General features: G+C 37.5%; 1 protein-coding gene across 1 annotated transcript in view; it reads right to left on the bottom strand.

Moving 5' to 3' along the window:
• The window catches only part of nlgn4xa (neuroligin 4 X-linked a), a 105832-nt gene that overhangs the window by 28632 nt on the left and 50548 nt on the right, over positions 1-26652 (bottom strand). Inside the window, exon 3 of the mRNA XM_028472427.1 lies at positions 21669-21821. Coding sequence (XP_028328228.1) covers positions 21669-21821 — 153 coding nt within the window. The remainder of the gene's footprint in view (positions 1-21668; positions 21822-26652) is intronic.

The following is a 26652-nucleotide window of genomic DNA, read 5'->3' as shown; positions in this document are numbered from 1 at the left end:
CTTATTCAAATTCAGTAATGTAAAAAGTATCATTTTCATATATATATATATATAGTCTCAAACAACAGCTTTCTCAGCCTCAGTAGTCATTCAGACTAATTATCCAAACAGGTAAACAAACAAAGAATCATTAACGCTTGCTGTGAAACTGTAACCAAACGGAGAAAACAACCTTTCAATATTGTGCAACAAACATTATATGTAACATTTGTCATACAGTGTCTGTATGTATAGTATGTTGATTAACATATTGTAGCTAAGGACTTAATTTTAGCTTAGCGCTTAGACATGGGCTAGTTAATTATAAATGAAACAAGGAACAATGACCTATATTATAGTGTATAATGACTGAAACACATCAAACACAATCTACGACTAAAAACACTTACTGACAATGCTTTATTACACAGCATGGAGGTTAACAAGGCATTTCTAATCATGTAGTAATTAGATTACATTGTATGGCAAATATCAGCCAATAATATTGCCAATCTCTGGAGAACATCCAAACTTTACGTAAAAAGGTACCAGGAAGGCACATTCAATCAATAAAACAAGAAGTGATCAAAGACGTGGCAAAAGTGTTTAAAAGGAGGTTCATAACCAAAGTAATACCACACTTAGTGCAAAGCTAAGAAATAAGCATAAGATGCCTTTCAACCAACAATCACTCAAGAGAGCAACAGCCTTTTTACATGAGGGTGGCTGAATAGTTTTGAAGGTTAAATGATGGTTCCTCTATATGTGACTTAACTTGTGATGGAGAAAGCCAAAAATCTCTATCAATGCAAGAAGACAACCCAATCCAATGAAACTTGATATGAATAACACAATGTAACATAACCATCTCCATCTGATTGATTGAGCTGAAAAATCAAGAAAATCAAATGCTAAACATGTCCATCATTTATCTCGGACATAAGCAAATTTCCAAAAAAATCCAACAAAATGACGCCAAAAACATATAAAATTAGAAAAAAGGGACACACAAAGGGACAACAAAAATAAATTCACTCTACAATCACATGAAAGAACTACAAATATCCACAAAAGTAACAGAAAAACATACAAAGCGACAACAAAAAAACACAAAAATGACTGAAAAAGATAAAACAATAGACAAACTCTTCGTTTTTTTCCTGTAATAATGCTTAGATTGGTCATTTTTCTAAATGTTGACATGAATGTTGATAATGTGACCCTCGGATGAGACAAATACATTTTAGTTGCCCCCCGGCTGTGACAAAAGTTTCCAATCTAAGTGGGTTTTGTAAGTGGAAATAGCCTATTGTAGTATTAGCACCGCAGGAAATCTACCCCTAAGTCATCAGGATTAATGGATGTGTGATTGGAGCTCCAGCTTTAACTATCCCAATCCCAGCAGCACAAGGAGCCCAGAATCTTGTTGATCACGCAACCTGCTCCCAATTAAACTTTAGTCCTCAGTTACTGTCACAGGTGAAAGATGGTCCTCATACCCTTCACTCTGACGTGCATCCTATTAACCCAAACTGATCCTGTACTTACCTCGTTGTCCTTTGATCACAGAATCAAAGTCAAGGTAGTTTTATTTACAAAGTCAGAAAGCTCTAATACCACAGCTGATGTTCACTACAATGCAAATATGTTTCCTATTCTCAAACCAGACACCAAATTGCACACATGCTTGAGAATGCTTTTGTAAACCACACTCTTGAGGAGTAAATTCTCTGTAATTTGCATAAGGAAAGTGCTATCACTTACAGTCGGTACAGCATAAGGGCTCTCGCAATGCTTTTCTGGAAAAGGGGCTTTTATTCTTATTTGTTAGATTTATTCTACCACCAAGCGAGGGCTGAATTAAGTAGTGTGTGTAGAAAACATGATAAAACAGCAGAAATGTTATAGTCTGGGAGTAGACATTTGCAATAAACTTGGAATTGGTTCTCATTGTTTTCTTGTGCACATACTTGTCCTGTTTCACTGGTTGAGGGGAACTATTTCCACCGTATGATCATACTGTCACGACATAAAAAGGTTCGAAAAACAAAGAAAATAAGGATCAAAGTAAATTAAAGGTTAGTTCTGGCCCTAAATTGGGGTTAATCCTGATCTTAACCTTTCCAAAAATGTCATTTTGTCTTTAGTTTCGAGTTATCTGTGTTTAACTCAAACTACTGGCTTATTCTCAGAGTATAGCTTACAAGTGTAGCGCAGAAGAATATTCAGTTTGGGGTTGTGGAATGAAATAGCGGTTGTTGATGGAGTCTCGTCTAACTTTTGACATTTTAGTCACAGTATTTAAATTTGATGTATTTTGTCGTAGAAATGTAAGAGTGACTGCCCTCTGTGGGTTGAAACCAGGCATTACAATCAAACTGTGCTTTTGGCTGAAAATGGTGGTTTGTGACGTTTAATAATTGAGGTGTTTTTCCAATTTTCCAGCCTAGACGCATGTAGTACCACTATTGTTTAACTAAGTGCTATGATTGAATGACCTTCCCCTTTAATTCGTCGAACTGTGTCAGCGAGAGTGATACCAATCACAACACAAGTAGAAGTTCATTTAAATCCAATGCTGTGTAATACATGTAGCACTTTGGGCCCCTTAGGTAACACAGCCACACATATTCTAATTAAAGGTTAATCTAATGCTAGACAAACTCAATAACTGACAACTGAAATTGTAAAATAGTCATTGGTTATTCATTAACCAGGTTAACAAAATTCAGATTTACATATAGATTAAAACCCCTGTGTCACCACCTTTTACATCATGTGTTCCATTACCCGTAAGTCATGTTTATATCTGGTAAGAAAAGTACCAAACTACGCACAATTTGACAGTAATTGTTTACTTGAGAGCATCCTCTCCGAATTTGGAATTATGCTAAATATAGCCACAAATGTTAAGATTTCAATGCTACTGGGGAAAAAAGGAGGACTTTTAGGAATTATAATGTATAGATACTAGAAATGTTGGATATTTGCTTTTAGCTAATCTGATAGTAAACAACACTACATTTCTGGTTCCATATATCTCCATTGAATTACCAAGTCAAGCCTACTGATGTACTCCACAAATAAACACCATCTGTGCAAAATAAGAATCCTTATTCAACTTCAGTTAAAGAAAAAGTGCCAAATTTATTTTCCACGAATTTTCGCAAACTACAGCAACTATTTAGTATTTTTCCCTATGCTTCCTTAGGGAGTGCTGGAAGTGACTTATTTTTGGTGGTTTAAAAAAAAAAGAAGATTAGATTGGATTGCACTACATGTAGTGTCAACCATGGGGAAAAAGGAAAAACTTCAAAATACCAGCGGAAAAACTGATACCGCTGTTGACCAATATTTTATTTTAATGCAAATATCGGCGGATTGTATCAGTGGGCAAATTATATCACTCTATCCATAATATATGTTTTTAAATACTATATACTAGTGAGCCCTAAAGCTCAATCTGAACACAACAGTTTCGTTTGGTATGTTCCTTTACCATGGGCATCACCTCTCATAGAGTCCATCTGCAGATCCAATAACTTCCGACAAGCAGTAGCTATGAGAAGGAAGCCTGTCCTCATTCCCTTTCCTTCCCCTTCTCTCATTTCCATACCACTTCCACACTAATGCAGGCTATGACAGCCTGCAGATAAAAGAATTTCAGTAATATCCTCTGACGGCAGCTTTTGCCTTTCTGCAGGCGTAAGGAAGTGCCGTCTTTGATGCGCTAACTGTGTGTGTGGGCTGGATGAAGGTATGCAGATACTCCATGCCGACAACCTGCTCTGTAAGCATGATCTGGAGCGAAGTTGATTTGAAAGCTTTTCGATGACGGCTTTGCATTCACGGCTTTTGACTCATTTAGAACAAAGCAGTTAAACCAGTCGTCTCCCTTCAGTACTGTTTACCGTGTCGCGTGGTGGCTTTCAACTTGGCTGTCAACGTCTTGAAATGTTTGCATGAATGAGCTTCAAAACATGATCTGATACATGGAATGTGTGATGTAATTGATAGTTCAAAGACGAAATGCTGAAGGTAGGAGGAGAACAGGAGAACTTTTCGTAATATTTAGCCATAATCAAGGCACTGCTGTACATACTTTAAGAAACCTAACTTCAAAAACGACGAAACAAATAACCGACAGACACTTTATTTCATACTTTTTTCCCTTTTAGGAAGAATATATGAACCACCCAAGCAAAATAAACACTGGTATATCTCTGACACAAACTAGACATTACTTGACGTTTGCGAGTTCGGATGGTTCTTCAAATGGGCAAAAAAAACCAAGTCGGTTAATAGTGCAAGATATAGTTTCGTCACGTTGCTGCAACTACATACAAACTCAACTCCAATTATGATGTTACTCCATGCATATGTCAGATATAAACGTGATGACGCAGTGCTGGGCCTAAGCAATGTGGTGCCCTAGGTAGGATTTTAGAATGCATCACCATGACCAAGTCTTGTCTTAGTCTAGGGGTCACAGGCCAGGGGAGCCAAGCGAGGGACCTCTGCATTTACCATGAGAAGCTCTCCATATAGGCTGTGTTGAATTGGACATTTTTATCACTTTCTATCTACACAGTCAAGTCAGTTTCTTATGAAAAACTAAATTGATATTTGCTTACAAAATGTCTGAATACACACAGCTATCAAGGACTGCCTTTTGTATCGTCCTGTTGAACCTAACTAGCATTGGTTTCAACTGTAATTTAGATGTTTTTTCCTAAACTATGTATTTCAAAGTTGCTTCGAAATAGCTTGAATCGCTAAAATTTCCTTGCTAGCACTTGACCTTTATAAACCAGATGGAATGCTGTTGAACAGCGAAGGTCGACATAGAACAACTGAGCTTGACTGAGTTCATTGTGCTTTTAGAAATTTGATTAGCTTTAGCATAATAATGCACACAGTTCTCCCAGAAAAAAGCCATCTGGGGTATTGACCCCCCCCCCCCAATCCCTGCAAAGCATCTGTTGTGTTCGGTGAGCAAGAGTTTGTATTGAACTGTATCATTTCCTTTGCGTTTTAAACATCCATTTACATTCATTGCAGGTATTTCAGCAAGCAGAGATGGTGGAGAATGGATGTCTTCAACATGAATATCAATGTATTCCGCTTTCTCAGTTTACAACAAAGACTGAGCGAAAGGCTGTGACAACGCTGACCTTTAAAAGCCAGGTTTGGTTTAAAACACAGAGGCTTGGGTTATATAAAAGACCTTCCAACAAAATATAAAAGCAAACGGAGTGCGATAGGAGACAGAGAGAGAAGGAGCTGAGCTCATCTGTAAGCCGAGTGGGTCGGAGGCCTCACATACGCTCTACTTACAATGAGTTTAGATGAGACACTAGATCAAAGAATGTCTGTAAGTGGCTGTTTAATTGGGTCTAAAGGCATTTCAGGGCAGTAAATAAACTTTGCGCTTTGTTTAAAGGGAGATGCAGTGTTTTTTTTAGCAAAGATTTGTCAACTTTTTCCACATTTCTGCACTATCTTGCCTCAGCCTGTAGGTTAACAAGTGAACTAGAGACTGTGCAGGTTGTTTCTTTCTAGACATTTCTATTGAGATGCAAGGAAGTTCTTTCTGCAGTCTTTTTTGCAAAAGCAACAAAGTTTTCAGCTGGATTTGTGTCTAGAATGAGCCAATAGTGCTTTCATTCATACCAAAGGGGAGTGGGGGTGGAGGTTCATGGTGCTTTTTGAGTGGATTGACGGAGAAATCAGGGGATTAAGACTCTTATGAAATATCCAAGTATGAATTTGCCAAAGCAGTTGACATAGGCTGCGTGGAATATCCAGATCAACTGGTGAACAAGCTTAAAACCAGAGACAGTGGAGAGCTGGGCCAAAGGTTTCAGAAAAAGACTACTTGTGCTTCTCCACGTCAATGGGAGGCCGTTGATGAGAGTAAGTGTGCTGGGCAGTCGAGCTGAGGAGTCTAACCCAGCACAAACTGGAGGGATTATATCTCTCGGCTGGCCAGGGAACGCCTTAGGACGGCCTCGGTGGAACTCGTGAAAGTGGCTAAAATCATCTGGGATTTCTTCCCCGCCACCCGGACCTGGATAAGTATGGACACCAATATTGACAATGACATTTTTCACAGAAAAAGAACAGGTGACTGAATGTCAAGAAAGTTTGACAAACAGACCAATATATGTAATTCCGCCCATAAATTTGTTTAAACCCGTTCGCTACGTGTTACGGTGAGACTAGTAATCGTGTTAACTGGTGATTGAAAATAAATGCAGAGCTTATCCTGAACTGCATTTTTGCGTTGTGATGAACAAGTGTGTTAGAAAATTATGCATTCAAATCTGAGAAGGCACTGGTACAAAGAGGTTGCTTGTTGCTCTTGCAACCATCCCAATTTTGTAAATCATCTGAAGGACATAAAATGTAAAATGAATAACACAAGTTACTCTATTAAGCTTATTACACATGTTTAATTCTGGGAAATGTAAGAAGCAGTAAAGTCACCTAAGCATGGAAAGATGATGTAGCTTGATAGCGTAATGTGAGGCGGAAATGGTTAAACCCTGAAAGAGAATTTGGGATATTTTATAAGAAAAATTGGAGGTTCTAGCCTTGTAAGTCAAATCGCCTTTAAGATAATTTAGCACAAATTAAATGCTCTGTTATCTGGACTCTTTGATAAATAACCCTCTAATGGGAAATATAATAAAATGAATGATAAAAATGGTTGTATCTGGCCCCTTAACTACTGTTTGACACGTCTGACTTACTCTGATTTTTTTATTGAGCTTTTACAAACAAATGTATTACTATATTCAGGGTAGCTGTTTGTCAATTTCAAGTCAGGCTTGCTTATTTCTAAATGGATGATGTAGTTTAGTGTTTCTCCAAGTCCCGGTCAATACGTTGGATCGGGTAAAAACAGACAAAATGTCTGGTGTAATGAGAGAGAAAGGACCAGGCTGATGATAAAGATTATGTCAGAGGCACACGTGTTGTCAGTAGCACACACAGAGCACCATTTGTCATGGAAATTACTGTTTTGCCAAAGCGACAGATGACTGTTCACCATCCATCCTTCACTCCTCCTCCTGTGTGCCGGCCAAGAGGAAAATCGCATTTCAGTGGCTGTCTCTCTTAGGCTTTCTGTGGCATGTCAAAAGACATCACCTCATCTTGCGACTTACGAGCGGAGTGGATATCTGCCGCTGACCGTTGTCATAAAACGGCTACACTGAGGACACATCTCCCTGTGCAGTCACCCAACAACTCGACGGGCACTTCTAGAGTCGAGTGGACTCTCCTCGCAGCCATGGTTGTCTTTGCAAAGACAGAAGGAGGAAGTGAAGGCTGCTGAGAAGCTGAGCATCAAACCCACGGGGCTTCTACAGAGGTCTCTTACAGAGCACGACCAAGCAGAGCCACTTCAAGAAGCACTGGATAGGAAAAGATGTTTGTCAGGCCGTAAAAACAGGAGAAACACTTAAAAACCCGGAGGGAACTCAAATCAAGCCAATTCTAGATAACTCATGTTAGCAATGGAACTAGCTAATTACTGGTCTACTTTAGCAGATAACTATGCATATTCTATTTATGAACTTTATCTTATTATTGTAAATAATCAGAAAAAAAATTGCATATTTTTAAATATGCAAATTTAAAAAAAAATGCACATATATCACAAACTCAATTGCTGTTTTTTATTCTAAACAAGAGATGAGAGAGGTATCAAACCAATACTTTACTCTAGGTGGCCAAGTAATTAATTGGGGATTGGTTAAAAGTGATGCCAATGAGCACCATAAACAAAGAATAAGGTTTTTATAATGCATATTCTATTTCCACTCTTTTATTTTGAAAGCTCCCAGCCCTCACACACTGGACTGAATAAAATCAAATACAAACCCTGGTGTCTGTATATACTGCAGTGTGTTGTGACAGTATAGACACCAATTACACTTTTTTATGCTTATTGAACGTCTTCATGTTTATTTTTAGTTTTTAACACCAAATTACACATTTCTGAGGATTTTGTTTAATTTAAGATGCACAACTATATCTTTGGCGACTTCACACGGCCTCGCGCACAACTTAAGATCTCTGGTGACCCCGTGTAGCGAGGAACACACAGGGAACCCCATTTTCTGTTTTTCAAATTTTGGAATTTTAATTCCCTCTGTTATATTTTAAAGCAGTCTTCAGAGGTGCTTTAGTCAGTAAAACTCTAGCAGTCATAAAAAGATTAGTGGAAATTATTTCCATCGCTATTAAGTCAACCATGGCTGTACTCTTTATTTCACAGACTGTCTATATAGTCTATATGAAGGCCTCCGGTTCCTTCACTGATGTTTATTAACACCATAGAACTAAGTTCAGACAAACAAAACAACAGATATCAGCTACTTTACAGAATTAGCATTTCTTAGCATCATAGCTAATACATATAGAAACTGACCACTTCAGCCTGCTTCTCAATCAACAGCAGACTCGTCGCCAGCAGCAGTCTTCACAGTAGAAATATCTTTATAAGCATGAACTTCTTATATAAATATATTCACACACTTATAAACATGAACATCCAGCAGCATGAAGTGAGAGTAGCAGAGCTGCAGCTGCTCCTTCATCTCTGTGTATAGCTTATGGAGTTAACAGGTGCGAGGTTCGGTTTAGTGTTTCAAAATAAAACAAAAAAAATATAGCTGCATTTACACTTTCATTTCACCAGAGTTACATCATACCGTTATTAACGATCTCCATTTAAAAAAAGCCCCTTTCTTGCAAGAGGTCATCTTCTTCTAGCTGTAAATAAATGTTCTTTCATTTTCCTCCTCGCTGTCTCATTTGAGAAAGATTTTTCTCTCAAGGTGACTGACTCATTCTAAGCAGTCAATGTACTGATGTCAGAGACACAGAATAGCCTATTATCCTCTTTTTCTTTACATTCTCAGCTCCCCAGGTCCACACGATTCACAAAATAATGAGCTTTTGTGTTTTCAGTATTCATTTTTTCAAACGGGTATTTGCAATGGTTATATTTGTTAACCTTATTAATCAGCTGATGAACTGGCACAAAGCAAAGAGGCAGTTAGTTGGATTATGGAGTTTGACTGCCATTGCAAGTCCTGAAGACACTGCAGCAATCTTTGCATGAGTTGCACTTTCGATGCTGTAATTATTTGTGCATTAATAATTGACTAAGAAAATAAATGTCTACAGTATATGGTGATATTCCCCAATTAGCTATTTTTTGAGACAATGGGGTTAGCTGGTGGCTAGTAATTATTGCTGGCAGGTTCTTTAACAATAACAAAGATTAGCATTAGCCGCTATTAAGACGACATGTACGTCTTTTTGCATAATCAAATCAATTTAGCACCTTTTACACAAATGGGTGCTTTGTAATGTGTTTTTACAAAGAGACGATCGTTGGGATTAACGTGTTACAAAGAAACTAGTAATGGTAACTAGCACTCTTAACGCATTGCTTTTTAACACTGCTACATAACTGTATGGTGCATTACTGGGTTGTTTTTATCTAAATTGGTAAACTAATTGCTTTTTGGCTGGTTGCACTGTAGTTATATGTGGATGTGTTTACTCGATTTGTCTTTTTCTGGTGGACTAAGACAAGAAAATTGTAGTTAAATGTAACACGTGTCTGTGCTAAAAGCTCTTATCCACGACCAGAAACTTTATTTCTAATCTGTGAGATTGCGACTAAGATAGAAGCTAAAGGAGAGCTCAATGAACACACCTAAAGTGATTTAAGCCACTCTATCCATGCAACAGAGGGTAGATTTTAACTGATGGATTGTTAACCAGCTACAGCTTGATGGAGCTACAACACGTAATGTGATATATCAGCTAACGTGCATGATAGCATGTCAAAGTGGCACATGGGACACAAAATGTGTAACGTAATAACAATGATGTGTGCTGGACTTTATGTTGTGGTTAAAGATAATTAACCAGTCGGTGATGAAAATGCATACAAAGGGAAACTGTCAGTGTATTACATTTCAAAAAAAAAAAATTTAAAAAAAGTAGTGACAAAGGCTTTAAGGGCATTCATTGGAGCATTTGAAGCTTTTCACATGTAATTAAAACATTCATTTTTACAGTAACGCATTACTTTTTGATTTAGGTAAATACCCTGAATGAAAAATTAATACTAATCAAGTACAAAGAAAAGACCGTTGGAAAACCAACAAAAGTCACGCTGTTGCAAAAATTACAATTACAAACTTAAAGGCCTCCCTCACAAAACACGTGTACCTGACCCACAGACACAAGAATACAGCGAACAAGAAATACATCATGAACTGTGAAGTGAAGTAAAACCCGACTGAAAATGGTTGTTAACTCTGAATCTTGGATTCTGGCGGAAGCAGAGTTAGATGACACAAAAATACGAAAGCAGATTCCAAACCCACGACACACACACCCCATAGAAAGAGAAGAAAAAGGGAAGAGAAGACCAACAAACTCAAAAACCCAAGGGCAGAACTAAATAATGAATTTCCAAAGTTTCCAAAAAATACTCAACGAACCCTAAAAAAAAGCTAGTTTGTGACACACAGATCCTAATCATAACAGAAAGGCGTAATGGGGAAGCAATGGATAAGAAGGGAAAAACACGTGCTTGGAAAACTTTGGGGTCAAGGAAGAAAGAAGTGCTTTGAAGTCTTTCACATTCACTAGATTCAATTTCAAAGGTGACTATTGCATTTCTCTTTGTCAATAATTTACCTAGCTAACTACACAACAACCTTTACCCCATGCAATCATCATCAATTTTTTTCACAAATGTCAAAATTATCGCAAATGACAGATCTCCTAATTTGACGCAGTCATTGGTCTGGACGGGTAGGAAGAAAAGCATCTCCATCAGCCAGCCATCACTAGTCGTGTCACGTCTGGCCACAATGGGCAGCGTGGGGGAGGGGTGTACTTCCAACATGGAGTGCCATGTGCCTCTGACATATCCCAGTGCAGATTAAGAGAGCTCTCCGTCACTCGGGCTCGTGTGACAGCGTCCCTAGGCCAGATGGCACTCAGAGTTATCCAAAAGACCTCTATCTGGCACCTCCAGCACCCTGGCTGCAGGAGACAAAGTCTGCGCTTTCTGATGACCCACTGAGGCTGCACTGTGAGATGCAAACCTGTGGGCCGAAGAGATGCATCAGGACAATAAGTCCATTATTGTGGTGATGTGTACGAGACCATCGGCAATTTGATGATGTTTCCCAGAGATGAATGAGATTTAGTTTCACAACACAAACCTTTAAGGATGAAACATTGGAAGGTTGTAAACTGAACTGAACTGTCAAATTTGCAATAATCTAAATTGCCCATTGCCTTTATCTGAAGGCCTCGGATGTAAAAATGGGTTAGGGTTAACCCTAACCCTAACCCTTTTCCGAAGTTCAAGTCACAGACCATTTGTCAAACAGATTTCTTGTGATGGAGTCAAAAACAATATTGCGACCGGCAATTTCAACCTTTTGATGTTTGTGAGTAAATTGTCCCATTTTTTGGAAGAAACACCTTTGATTTATTGATCTACGGAGGCCTACACTTAAAATGTTAGATATCCACAGCAACTGTAAACTGATGTGTTTTCAGTGATGAGTCAATTAATTGGCGGGTACATTTAATCTTTTTAACAATCTGTTAAAAAAGTGTCCAAAATCCCCAATGTTCAGTCATTTTCTACTGGCAACTATTAAACTATGGCAATTATTTCATTTGGTATTCTAGAAACAGAATAAATATTCAAACGTAGATAATGAGGTTCCTGTGTGAGGATTTCTAAACTGGCAGTTGAATTTACGGTGATGATGCGCCCTAGGCAAAAAATCTCGGCTAGGACACCAAATTGCTTTTGGTCAGCACTGCTGAAGATACTCAAAACACGGCGAAATCTCTCTGCTTTCAACTCAAACAAGACTTTGACAAAACCAGTACATTACTCAAGGTTGCCTTTCCATGTACCTTCAACTTTGTGCTCTCACGGACTTTTAAATCATGTACTGGCACTGTTGCATCGAAAAGTTCCAACAAAGAAAACCACTTACTGATGTCTTCAGCTCAGCATTATGTTAACGGCCTTGCTCTAAGTGAGTGCGAACAACCAGGATTTCATCCACAAAAACCATTACTAACACACATAAGCGAGTAAGTAGAAACACTTAACTTCCACCAACTACATCCTTGGAAAGGATGTAGTCCTTGAATAGGTGAAGAGATGTGAATGAAAACTTGAACAAATTGCAGTTATCAAGCAAGAATCATGAATCCTTGCAACTTGTGAGCTTAGTAAACGAAACAATGAGTCATGAAGTTATTATATAGAAAAGGGCTTTATTATGAAATACTTTCCAATGTCAAGATGAAGCATTTGTTGTGCAAAGAAACAAAATGTTGAATTGGAACTATGTAGATTTTTTTAGAAACTAGTTTGTTTTTCAACCAAAGGTGGTTGGTTTTTTTTTTTTTTTGGGGGGGAGGGATAACCAAGGTAAACCACTACAATGTAATGCATTAGGAATCTAACTTAATAATTTAACTATTTGGGAAATTGTGAAAAATGCTTAAAAAAATAAAATAAAAAATTGAAAATTGCTGAGTAGAAGCTGTGATGTCATCTTCAAAGCCAACAACAGGTTTCTACATAGTGACGCTCTGCGGATGAACTCACGTTTAGCTCCCATTTTCAATGAAAGTTGACAGACTGGAGCCCCCAGTATTTTTCTCAACACCTGAGTGTTTTGGTCTCAGCTGATACCGTTATGAGCTAATTGAACTGGTAAAAATGATACAAAAAGTCAACACGAGTACTTTCACAGCCTTAATTCTAAGTGGTTTTACAATTACTTTATGGCAAAAATACGATAGAGAATCTACCAGCATGAACAAAAGTACTCTTGAAGACGATACTAAAGTGAACAATGTTTAAAGAGCTAATCAGGGTGTGGAAACGAACAATCTTTGTGAATTAAGTGGCCTGAAAGATAGATCAAATGAAAAATTACTGTTCCATTTCTTTTTGTTGCTTCCCAAAATCAGATTGTTGTGGTGAGGTTTTGTCTCATATTGTCGGCTATGACAGGTTTACCACGTAAATGTACTGTTTACTGTGGGTTTAAATACATACTATATATGACCCTCCTTTTACACTGACTAGTACAGTGCCCGTCAGAAGTATGCATTCATGTGGGAGCTTAAGTAGAGTTAATTATGGCCAAATGAGTATGTGTTTGACGGTTGGATGTACAAAGAGGTGTACATACTCTGTACTCTGCAGTGTTATAAAAGGGTTTATTTAAGTAAAAAAAGTGTGTGTGATTTCCCTGGTTTAATTCTCACTTTAAATTTTTTTATTTGGTGTATTTTTCTGTAATGTTTGTTTTTTGGAGTCATTATGTATATTTTTGTATAATTATAGTTTTTTGTTGCCATTGTAATGTCATTTTTTGTATAAATATTTATATTTAGTGTATTTTGAATCATTTTTATTTTTTGTTTGGTGTATTTTTCTGTAATGTATGTTTTTTGGAGTCATTTTGTGTGTTTTTTTTTATCTTTCAGTTGTCTTTTTGTACATTTTCTGTTTTTGGTTGCCATTATAGAGTGATTCTGGGGTAATTTTGTGTACTTTTTATAGAAATATTGTTTAGTTTTTTGTTTTATTTTACTCATTTAGTATATCTTTATTATAAATAAATAAATACCTTGTGTGTGTGTTCCCGTGAAATGTTTGAGACGCTGATAACCGAACTCCATAGACATTGTAGCGCCAATCAGAAAAGTAACAAAATTGCTCAAAACAAAACGTTAATCACCAAACTACGAGTGAGTAAGTAAATTAAAGTATTATGTACAATTCGGCTGTCTTTTTAAAAAAAACAAAAATCATTTTTTACCTTTGAACCAAGTGGTCAGAGCTTAACTTCCATGCACGGCACCACAGAGAATCTGCAGTTTTCCAGATGAAGAATTGAACGGATTGAAATATCGACTCTAGTGAAACAGTGCGTTATTGAGCAACAGTTCTATGGTTTAAACAATGGGAAAGTCGTCTGCGAAAGACTCACCAGTGGCTGACGGTTTCAAATGATCTATTCAGAGAGCTCCCGTGTCTCGGTCTAAACTATCTTCTTCTCTATCACTCGTGTGTTTACAGTTCGTGTCTGCTTGGCTGTGTGCGCAGCGATTGGCTCTGGCCGCACACGTGATTCTTGCTCGGGTGAGGAGCTGTGCAGTGAAATAGATATAGATGGTGCGCTAGCGCCCCCTCACACCCTGAGGTCAAAAGTTGAATATGTTTCATTTTTCGGGGCCGTCCAGAAGTGAAATAAAATTAAAATAAACATATGAAATTACCAAATTACTCCAAAATAACAGATACACACACTCAGGGTATTTGGAACCCGTTGACCAAGTTTCAGGTCGAACTCGCACCGCGTCGGGGAGATATTTGCTACACACCCACCCACCCATCCACACCCACACACGCTCATTGCTTTTATAGGTAGATGGGGTTCAAACTAATATGGTTGAAAGACTCCCCCAAGATCAGATTGACATGCATTTGAGCATGAAACATTTACTGCTCAATAGCAGAATTTTCTTCTGACTCTCTGAGAATAAGATGCTCGTAAAATATATCATTAAAAAATGGTGACCTAGGGACCTTCTGTGTACCCTTCATTCTTTGGTCATCCCGTTTTAAAACCAAATTAAAATAAACAAAAAAATAAACAGTGTGTTTTTTTTGTTTTACTGACTTAAAACCAAAACACAATTACAGAAAATCAAAAACCAGACCAGCAGTGTTTTTCTGTTATTAAAATAAAATCTTGTTCTGTTTTGTGATATTTGGATATTTACGGGAAAACTACGGACGAGAGCTTCATGTTTTAATCTCGCCACACAGAGAGGACCGACAGACAGGGGGTGGGAACTTTTACTTTCGGACAAAAAAGGACAAACGTATAAGTCACATTACTGATGAAATGATGAATTGAAACATTACTAATGCATAAATAAATCAAAACAAAAAATGGATATTATGAAAAGCACACATGATAGGTGATTAAAGAAACCAGAGGTGGTGTAATGAATCTACTGGTGCTCCTCGTTTCTTGTGATCAACTTCCGCGTGTGTTGACGGCTGCCATTATTGGTTAGCCGTATTATAATGTGCAAAATAAATAGTATTACTGCCCTCCAAAAGGCTGTGCAATTGTTTTTTCTAAAGTGTCCAATCATAGAAGTTCTAAGATCTATAGTCCAGGACCAATGGACATCAGTTCTCACTCTAATTTCCTCGTAAATATCCAAATATCTCACAAACAGAACAGAGTTTAAAATAAATAAATAAATTAAATATAAAAAAAAACCGAATAACCAAAGAATGAAGGGTACACGGTGTACCTTCAAATTCAAAGTAAGCTTTTTTTTTAAAAACTATATTAGTGATTTTAATAACTTGTGTTGTATTAGTTGAAAAGAAAGCTACACATACATCATTGGATGAAATAATCCTAAGGTCTGTCTCAAATACTCATGTGTACTTGTGTCTCCAGACGTGATAAATGGATGCAGTATAAGCCAACAGAGGAAAATGCTGCGAGGGAAAACGGTGTGAGTGATACAGACAATGCTAGCTGTCGAGCGGGGTGTGTGAGGTTGAAGGGTGAAAGCTGATGAGTGTCTAATGACTCCCCACACTCCTCTTCAATCGGGCAATGCTGGTGCCTGCACTCTGTTTGGAACTGCGGAGCGATCGCGCTGTGCTGCACACGCTAATTGTCACCAACGCAGCAGGATTGAGTCGAGTTGCTTGGATGTTATTGAACATTCCTGGCCAGAAATGATCACTTTAAATATTCATCTTGATTGACCCATTTGCTCTATTTTAATCAAAAATTAAGAAAAAGGTGGAAAACAAAGAGCAAAATAATCAAAAATGTCAAACTGGTAACGCAAAAACAAATCATTGTAGCTATTTAAGCAGCAATCACATGGGGAGCAAAGCACTTCTTAAATAGAAGAGGAAGGGTAATGAGGGGAATGGGATTCACCCGTGACAGCACAAAGGGACAAAGATCAACACATGCATTCTGCATGTACACACAGACAAGGGGGTGAAATGCACAAGAAGGATCCAGGAAACACATCAATAACACCAAAAATAAACAATCAAATTAAAACCTTTTCAGTGGATCATGGGGGTTTGTCAGGGAGATCTTCTGCTTTTATTTTGAAGGGGTTTTGCTGATGGTATTAAATGACTATTTACCTTACTAAAAGCTTAATGCCATAAATTAGTTACCTGTTAATAGGATTATCAGACGTAAAATGTGCACTTTGCAAACATATCTAGAAATATATTTTTCAATCTGGCAGTGATTCATAGGATGTAGCTATGTTTTAGTTTCTGGGTAAAAGGCAGTTACGAAGAAATAAAGGTAGATGCATACCACTCCGGTATTGCAACCTACTATATATTCATAAATAAATGTGACGATTGCAAAACTGTGACAATACAATCTGAAACCCAGATTAGTTTCATCATCATCTGGGAAATCTCTGGTTAAGAACGGAGATTCAAGTTGCTTTGTTTACCGAATTCTAACATTTAAAGGTCTTATATTATGAAAAACACGTTTTTTCTGGTTTCTACATCTATAAACTGGTCCTGCCTGAGTCTGCCAACTAGAATGACAATGAGGCTTTGATAATAATTCAGTAAAAGAATGAAAACTAGTCTGGTTAAGGGTTTTCCTCTAGTGATTTTCACAGACAGACAGAATTGGTTAAGAATGTAGATGTTTTATGATAGAAATCGTAAGAGAGTCAACCTTCCACCGTCTAAAGTTATTACCATCACACAGAGCTGAGGCCAATCTAAGCTGGATACAACAAAGACAAGTCTTGGATACACTTTAATCCATCCCGTGTGAATATGGATACTAATTTTCCAACACCTTTTAAGAGCCTCTGATTTTCTGTTTCGAAATTTCTCTAACTTTGTTTCAGAGTTTACCCATTCCCGTGTAACTTCCACATCAGTTTATTTATTGCCATTTCGTTTCACTGGCTTTATTAAATTAGATGTCACAACTGGCTTTTAAACCTTCTAAAATCATGGTAATTGAGTCAACGTTTGTGATTAATTTCATATTTCTCTGCTGTAGAAGAAAAACTACATAGATTTGACATACTGTACCTCTGTTTTTGTTATCCTTAGTAGCCTTTAGGCCACCTGTTTTACAGGGGAAAGTATCATAAAAATCTCAAAACACGTAGCAGAGGGTTTACTGTTTGTCAAATAGTAATTTTCACATTAGGAGGTATTTCCATTATATCACAACATTTCTAAGCAACATTTTGCGGAAGATTTAAAATTTTGTGTTTACGGTGAAAAATAACTTTTAAATTTGCGATATTGTCTCAAAACATGCATGTCGGGGTTATTGCAATTTCTGCTTGATTTAGTTAAAAAAATAATATAAAAATATTGCTTTTTCTGTTTCTGTTCCGTTTATGAATTTCCGTCCGTTTCTGCGATCACGGAAATTTGGAGGTCTTACAATTATAGAGGTAAAAACGAACATGTGTTTGGCTTGCTCACTATTAAAACCTTCTTTGGCAGGTAGTTGAGTAAAAACACAACAATGTAAAGACAATTTTCTGTAATAGCCTTGTGACCAATAGTCAAACATCCCCTTATAGTGACACGGTATAGACAACTTCAAACAAATCAGTTTAGCTCTGTTAGTGGAACAATAGAGAACGTTGTTTAGTACCCAGATGACTGCCCTCCAGAGACGAACAACACGGCACAAAAACCCAATATGAACTCGCAGGGAGCAGCTCCTGTTTTTATATCTAAATATGGAAAGTCTCCATTAGAACTGTTGTAAATCTGGGACACATGTTTTTATCATAAAGTCTGCTGCCTTCTTTTATCAGTAGTCTATATTCTCATCTGCATTCTCCCCGTCTCTCCATCCATCATCTCCTCTTTTTTTTTTCTTCTCTCCCTTCACTACAGTGCACACTTTTCCAGAACACCTTTACCCTCTGGCTCTTAGGCAACTAAATATAGTTACTGGTGCAGACAGCCCAGCCTATAACAAATGGTAAGCAGAGCACGGCGGTGTGCACGTGTGTGTGCGTGAAAGCAAACAGCAGCAAAACCACATTGCAAGAAGCTACAAATGGGTTTTACAATAATAAAGGGGATGTCAGAAACACCTGAATACCACTCAAAGACTGAGCTCTGTGGTTTGGATTCTTTCTTTCTTGACATTTCTGGCCAAACAAAGACTAGAAAAAACAATGAAGCACATTGTGCACCTGTCATCAGGAGAATTTGTTTCCATTGGACGCCAGAAAATCGATGAAACGATGTATGTGAGCAGGACTGTTTATCTTGCATTAGTACATAAAGCCTCTTATTTTGATTTAATTTCCATTAAGGTAGGTAATTACTGGCTGAAATCTTGCCAAACATGCTTAATAGGCTTACTTGAGTTAACTATTGTATTTCATTTTTCTAGAAGGGAACGTCAAAGAAGGATTACGTTGTGCGAGATTTGACACGTTACATTTTTTTGTTTTGCTAAACTCGATAGACATTCAGCCACCCATTTTACCGAGAAAAAAAAAATGTTGTGGAAGTGCGTAATATTGTCCCAAAACATGCAGGGGAATGTTCAGTCCATGTCATATAGTTATTTCTATTTCAGAAGTTTCTTCGTTCCTTTTTCAGAGCACATGAGATCAGGTCATAAAGACAATTTCAACCAAAAACTTAAAAAGTGTATCTGGAGAAAATCGCCTACCCTAGCTTGGAGGTCCATCCTTCCACAAAATTTTGTATCGTGAGATTTTGTGTGAGATTTGACTTTCCCATCTCTTTGCTAAGCATTCAAACACCCGTTTACGGGAATGATTTGTGAGTAAATGCGTGATAATGTTCCAAAACATGCATGTGAGGGTAAGTTCCTTATCATATTACCAACTCTGTTGCAAGCAGATAAATCTGTTTTTTGTAATCACAGAAAATCGTAGAACCTATGTCCATAATACTTGGTAGGTAATGTCTTAGAGAATGGATGAAGCCTCGCTAGTCCCTTAATGACCAAGAGAGGGGAGTGGGAGAGTAATGCTTGCGATCATTGCCACCAAGTAAATTTGCTCAAAAAAAAACCCATAAAGTTGTTCATAGTGAGCAACACATTCCTCGTAGCTAGCATAATAGCTAGTTTCTAGCTCAAATTCAAGTAAATTAAATCGAAAAATAGATTCCCACTTAGCTCAATCTAAGGTTTAAAGCATTTATTTGAAATATTTGATTTTTGTGATATAGTTGAAGCAACAGTCTACAAAATAAAGCAGAACATCAACTATAGAGTAGCGTATATGTGACTCAGTCGATGGTAAAATAAAGTGCTAGGTTACTTTTACCAACTGAATTCATCTCCAAGAATAGTAGTTTCTAGCTCACATTCCAGTAAATTAAATGGTCAAATTGATTCCCACCCCTGGAAAACGATGTACAGTTTGATTTATCTAAAGACATTCAAATTGAAACCAAAATTCTCCCTTGAATCAGTTTCTTCTCATCCTTTACTTGCACAAAATGAACAAATCTACACAAAAACAATGTTCCCCATCTAAAAATAGGCTTTTGGTGAGAAAACGTTAAGGGGAAATAAATTGCATCACCTAATTAAACCCCTTTTACAGCTATGGACATAAATGTCCCTCTGACACCAATGCAAACATTGCAGCCTTAGCAAATTAACACAAGTTGGGATGTCCTTTCCTTTTAGTAAATTAGAGTCTGCAGCCTGAATAATGAGGTCATAGTCCACAAAGCCCTCAAAGAGGTGCAGGGTTTTTTCCCACTTAAGAGAATAAAGGACACTTTCAGTTGGAGAAAAAGTTCCTTCAAAATAATTGATAATATCTGGCTCCCTCCAAACTCTTTCTTGGGGGACGAATATCCCAGACTAAAATCTTTATTTGGGCTTGAGCTGCAAAGCCAAAACAAGATGCTGAGTACTGCCCTGTAGATATCATCTCTGATTAGTGTTCCCCCGCTCTGGAGCCTAGCACTGTCATTACATCAATGCAGAAAGGAAGAAAGCGAAGAGTTTTCATTTAATCTGCGTCTGCTTCAAGCATGGAAAACCTTTGAGACCACACTATGTGTATAGAATAAAGGAATTAATGCAGTGAGACGCCTCCTACGCAGTCATTAGCTGCTGATTGGCAGGTCCGAAAGAAGCACTGCCAAGCCGGAAACCCAACTCACTCAGGTATAAAGAGTTTGAATAAAGCGTAAAAGGATCCATCTGGCAGCTCAGCTGTAGGACATAATGATTGACAATTACCATCAACAAACATTATTATACTAAACGTATAGCTTTGAGCCTTTCACGCCTTGTTTCATTGCATTAGCGTTTCCTGTCCAGACGGGTTCAAGTCAAAACGCAAAAACCTTTCCTTAACAGTACTGGGGAATTCATTTAATGGAAACGGGTTAATCTTAGGTTCTCACTAAATTGATCCGGTTCATTTGAAGCTGTGTCCCAAATCAGATTGACCTGATCTGCGCCCTTTAACCAGATTATTTGAGTCCTCAGTCCTGACTGTTTGATAGCTAAGGATGTTTCTGCCTAAGAATGAATATACCCGAATCATTTAAGCCCGTCATTGTTTATGGTGACTTTGTTCACTTTACATGCTTATGGCACTTAGCATCATTGTCTCAAAGGACTCATTGGATCCGAGTTAGTACAGACAAGCCCGGATCGTTCATCAATGAAACGACCAACTCTAATTGTAAACACTGTCTGCTTTGTGAGGGACTATATCATGTCCTACATGAGCTGCAATACTACTTAGTGAAGCCAAACATAACATCATGACACATTTCTATTGAACAAATAGCAAATAACATTCATCAAATCTCAAAACATATGTTTTTGATAGAACTGATAGAGATTAGTGCTAGTTTCATTCGTGAACATGCAACAGTTAAGTATTCAGCGGTCCCAAACATCAATTTAGAGACTTGGGTTGTGTTTCCTCTGCAACTTCTAAGGATAACTTTCCAATACTTCTTGCAATATTTTATCTATTAATGTCATAGTGTATCAAGTGCCTTAAGGTAACATCAAAGTGTAATTCTTTTAAGTACATGATGTTCATGCAATAAATACTAAGCCTTCAGGAAGTTTATTAGTTTATTAGTCAGTAAGCTAATTTGGAAAATGACGAAACAAACAAAACAAAATTGGCAAAACGACTGTAAGAAATCGAATTAAGGCTCAAAGTATTTTTTTGAAAATTTTGATTATTGTGATATGGTTGAAGCAACAATCTACCAAATAAAGCAGAACAACAACTACCGAGCAGCCTATATGCGACTCAATCACTTCAATTGAAAATAAAGAACATTGTTGCTTTTACCAACTGATTTAATCTGCAAGAAATAAGTCCGCTTAAATTTGAATGTAATACAGTTTTGAGAAGTCAACGGTAATCTTCAAAGGTCTAGCGCTTGAAATGAATATTGTCACAGGAAAACTTCACTTTGCCTAAAAGCCGAACTGTACGATTTCAACAAGATTTTGAATGTGTAGTCCCATATGACCAGCCTTATTTAAAGGAGGACTCACCTAGCACGCCGAGCCGGTAGTTAATGGTGATGACGATGACATTCCCGTAGCTTGCCAAGATGCTTCCGTCAATCATATTGCCAGTTCCTTCCATGTAGGATCCTCCGTGGATATAAACCATGACTGGCTTTAATCCATTCTCATCATGGATATCTGCAAAAAATGTGCATAAAACTGGTTCAGGTTGGGTTCTTTTTAAATCAATAAAAACATTGTACTGTGTAGAAGGAGAAAGCAGGTCATAGGCTCTTGCAAGGGTTGATTTATTTTTATTTTTTCATCAATTTTATTACAGGCTTTAATTTCGAAACCAGACATTTTGCTGTAGTGTTTTAGTATTAAAATAGATTTTTCGTGACAGAAAACAGACTGAAAATATGAAATTTGTTTCTTGAAATAGAAAAATTCAAAATACCATGGAATATAACCTCATATAGGAGGCTCATATGCATGTTTTCGGACAACATCATGCATTTACACGCAAGTTATTCCAAAAATGGGTGGTTGAATCCATGCCAAAGAGACAGAAATGTAAAGTCTTGCAATGAAATCTCGCTGTGCAAATTTCTAATCCTGAAATAGAGATAGACATGGGCTAAACCATCATTTACATGTTTTGGAACATCTTGCACTACGTATTCTCACATGAGTCCAGCGTAAAAGTTCCCTTCTGCTCATCTCAAGCATATGAATACAAAATAATAACAATAGTTAACTCAATTAACCCTATTACCGGTCAATATGTTTGACATCTAATTGGGAAAAGCCAAACATTAAACTGAGATGACACAGAATTGGGGAAATGTGAAAGTTCACTGCTTGTTCTCACATTACGCACAGCAGCAAACACCATTATTTTCTATATTGCAGAGACACTGTTTTGACCTTTCATAAAAAAATTTTAAAGCAGCAACTTGGGTCGCAAGCTTAGTTTGATATTTTCCATGAGACTGGGATTAAATCCATGGTTCTAACCCTGTAATCTTTACATCTGTCTGCCCCCTGCCTCCATAGTCCTTCTGTGTGTAGGGCACAAAGAAAACAGCAATTAGGCTAGATGAATGCCTTGTTTATGAAGCTCTCCAGTAGTGATTAAGCGGGGTGATTAGCACATGCGTAGGCTGCGATTATAAATCAAAAGTGAATCCCGTGCATTTAAGAAGATGGAGGGAGAAGATGGAACTCTTTCAATCGCGCAAGGTCCACATCTCCATCATCTGACGTAAGCATAAATTCATCTTGAAAGCACTAGACCAAGGCTAACTAACACTGAAGGTTGTCCTTATCTTACCCAGAGTACCTTGTTTTAGTTGAATAAAGCCATCTTCCCTCCCTTGCTGACAAGGTCAGCACAAAGTCTTTCAAAGGCCATTTATGATAAAAGCAACAGAGCTTGATATGATATTGTGGGAGTTTAAAAGCAGATGATTTTTCATAGGACATGGTTGTCCTTCATTGCATATGTTGAAGGTTTACCTTTTACTTGAGGATTTGGGTTGTGCAGCCTATTGTATTGTATGTGTTTTTGTTTAGTTTTTTTTTTTTTTTTTTTTTTTTTGTGTGTTTAATTTTATGGATATCTTTTCACAAGTTGGGGGCTCATGTGCCGCTGGTTGGCATTGTGGTGTAAATCTCTGTAAAATAAGTTTGAACAAGCCCTGATTCTTGAAATGTTTGTTTGTATAAAACTGAAAAATCTTTAAATAAAGTGTTGGTTTAAAAAAAAAAAAAAGCAGTTGGTTTAATTTATCATTAAAAGTTTGCAGGAAACAAATAACTCATACATTAGTGTGAAAAATGGCCCAGACCTTGGTATTTAAGTTTGAAATGGTTTAAAACTCAAACTTTTTTCTTTAAAAAACAGAAAGGTTAAAAGTCTTTCAGTTTTTTTTGTATGATTATAGTGTATCGTGTTTCATATTTTAAAAAAGACAACCTTTTTGTACCGTGTTTGGCTTATGCGACCTAACTCTTCTAAAGACTTCAAACCACTCAACGTTGAAGACAAAATGCTCCCTTGCTGCTAATGTTATCCAAGATCAAAGATAAGTTATTTTTTGTTTTTCAAATATATGTTGTGTACAAATTTCTAGAGTTTAAAGATACCCATGTTATTCCCAGGGGAAGCTAATGTATCTGTAGATTGACAGTTCATACACAAACATGAACAATGTCAGCTCTCTTCTCAAGAACATTAATGTAATGGTAAATTGTGTAATGGTTTCCACATGTTTGAAATAAATTGGGTTGGAATGTGGTGGCTACGCATTTAGCAAAAAGGTACGAATAGACTTTGGTATATATAGTATAAACAGGAAGTACAAGCAAGTGAACCAACAAGACCCTTTGGCCAAAGCCCACATTGCTTTGGTTGATGCCCTGAACCGACCCCTGAACAAACTCCCTCTGCCTACAAGGACTGCTAATTACTGATGCACGACAGAGGCGCAATGTCAACAAGATCATGTTTGTTGTTCAATTTCATATTAGCAGCGCCCGGTGGAACAGCGTGGGCTGTGAAAACAACTTCAAAGAGAAAGACGCACATAAAACAAGAGCGCTACATTTAGGTTGTCATATTAGTCAACTGATATGAATCCGCAGGTCTCTGTGAACTAATCAGCTGGCTCGCTATCAAAGACATTTACTTTTACTACCCATCTTTTCAAAAGTCAGAAAAAGGGTTTGAAGATAATGGTTGAGGAGGGGGTGCAAAGTTTGCTATGATTCAATGAGACAAGTCCCACCAGAGTTACAGTTGTTATTTACGGCCAAGGACTGGGACGGTGGTCTTGGTAGCTGTGTCCAAACTCTGTCAACTTGGAGTGGGCTCAAAAGAGAAGAAATCAAACTACCCTGAGTGATCTTCTCTCTTCGTACTCTCTTGGGCCCTTGGAGTCGCTTCAGTGACTATGCACAGAGTTCTTCCCGCACATTCATCACTGCCATCCGGGCTGAAGCGATAATATATTCCTCTACTAGCAGTGTGTGTTGCACACATTACTCATCTTTATATGGGTGAGGGGGTGAAGATGGAGAACAAGGGGAGTGAGAGCTTGTTCATAAGGGGTTTATCTGCATTTTTCCATTTCTTTCAGCTATCCCTACTTAGTCTCCATTAGCTTCTCTTCTTTGCGTGCAAATAAAAAAACAAAACAAAAAACAAAAAAAATCATACAAAACGTTCACATTTTGAAATCAGGAACTATTAGTAGATGGTTATGTCGAATATATTCTCAAGACTTTTACTACTGGCACCTATCATACTGGACCAAGTTGTCCCAGTTGGTTTGGGGTGACGTATCTGGTTTGTGGGGGCATGTGTGCTGCTAGCACCTCCCACGCAGTAAATAGTCAAGGGAAAAAGTGGAAGTGACCATTTTTCAAAATAAAAGTACCAGAACATATGTGAGATAAGATACTTTCAACGATTTCAAACTCATACTTTTTTTCTAACCCAGTACAAAATGGTCTATTTCATACTTCATGAAATGAAAATATTGCTATTATTTTTGCTATGAATACTGTTATATCCTTTATAAAATAATAATAATAACAATAATAATCAAGCAGAAATTGCAGTTACACAAAATATGCCTTCATGCATTTTTTTATCCTCACTTTCCAATAGTTAACTCAAACATATTGAGCATATTTGTCGAGATTTCAGGAGGTTTAACAGCAAGTAATGACATGTGATTAGAGAAAAATAAATAAATAAATAAATAAATAAAAAAAAAGAGAAAGCCTATGAAACGGAAACAAAATGGTAATGAGTAAGGTCTGAAATGAAATTAGGGAAATTTTCGAAAAAGGAGGCTCATTTATGATGATAAATATGACACTATACAGAGCATCTTCTTCTGTGTTTTCTTCCTGACAGTAGTTATATTTATGCATGATTTGTACATGATTTCTTTCCCAGTAATCAGAGATAGCTAAAGTAAAACACCATCAAGCTGCTTTAGATCAATCTCACTAGTTTCTCAGTAGATAATTGAAATATAACCACCGCGGGTCTGTTTGTCAAGTCTGGATAAAACGTCTCAATAAATCGCAAACTTGCAGCGTGATTGCTTTGGGAGGGTTGAGAACGTGAGGTGCGAGAGGTTTTCTGCAGCGCCGCCAAGTTGTCTCTGCAGCAGCCGCTAAAGCATCAGTGGAGCCACAGGGGAGCTACTCCAGTAATTCATTTCCACTGCAGATGTTGGAACAGTCGGAGTGCATCGAGCCCGTGTGCTTCCACCAAACACCAACGAGCCTAGGTAGGTCCCTGAGATACTATTATTCAATGCTTTCACAGGGGAAACAATATGTTGAACATACAAATGAAAACCTAACAAAAAACAACAATCCCACCAACCCCAAGTAGTGGGAGAGAGACCGAATGACAACTAAAGTCCATGATGATGGATTCAACAAATACAAGGACAATTAAATCGTATTTATTGCCTTATTCTGGTCAACTTTTTTTCCCAACCAGTTTCTACTCTTAACATGGGGACACGTTTGTTTCAAAGGGCGGGGCTTGTTGTAAAAACACCTTATTCAAAGTAAGTAAGTAAGTCAGGCTTCTGACATAGAAGTTCTTCAAAACTATACTAAAAAAAAAAAAAAAATTGCCTTTTAAAAGTTTAAATCTGACAAAATTTCTGCCATTGCTGACAGTAAATCTATTTCTCAATTATTTAACATATTTAGATATATTTGAATGCCAAAACTTCTTTATTTGATTAGCCTACTAAGATCAGCCATACGGCGGTATGAACTACAAAATACAGCAAGAAACAAAAACCAACCAAATTTCAGATACAGACCGGATACACTTTGTTTAAGCACTCCTTACGTCGCACGGGGAAGGTAATCAGGGATTGAGAAACACCTGAATGGAACCAGGAGGGAGGAATCCACACACTATCACACACATACTGTACTTACAAGACAGGGTGTGTTGACACAAAACAGAAGACCGTGACCCACAGAC

This window comes from Gouania willdenowi, chromosome 2 (genome assembly GCF_900634775.1).
Source record: "Gouania willdenowi chromosome 2, fGouWil2.1, whole genome shotgun sequence".
NCBI lineage: Eukaryota > Metazoa > Chordata > Actinopteri > Blenniiformes > Gobiesocidae > Gouania > Gouania willdenowi.
This window is presented reverse-complemented; position numbering and strand designations above follow the sequence as displayed.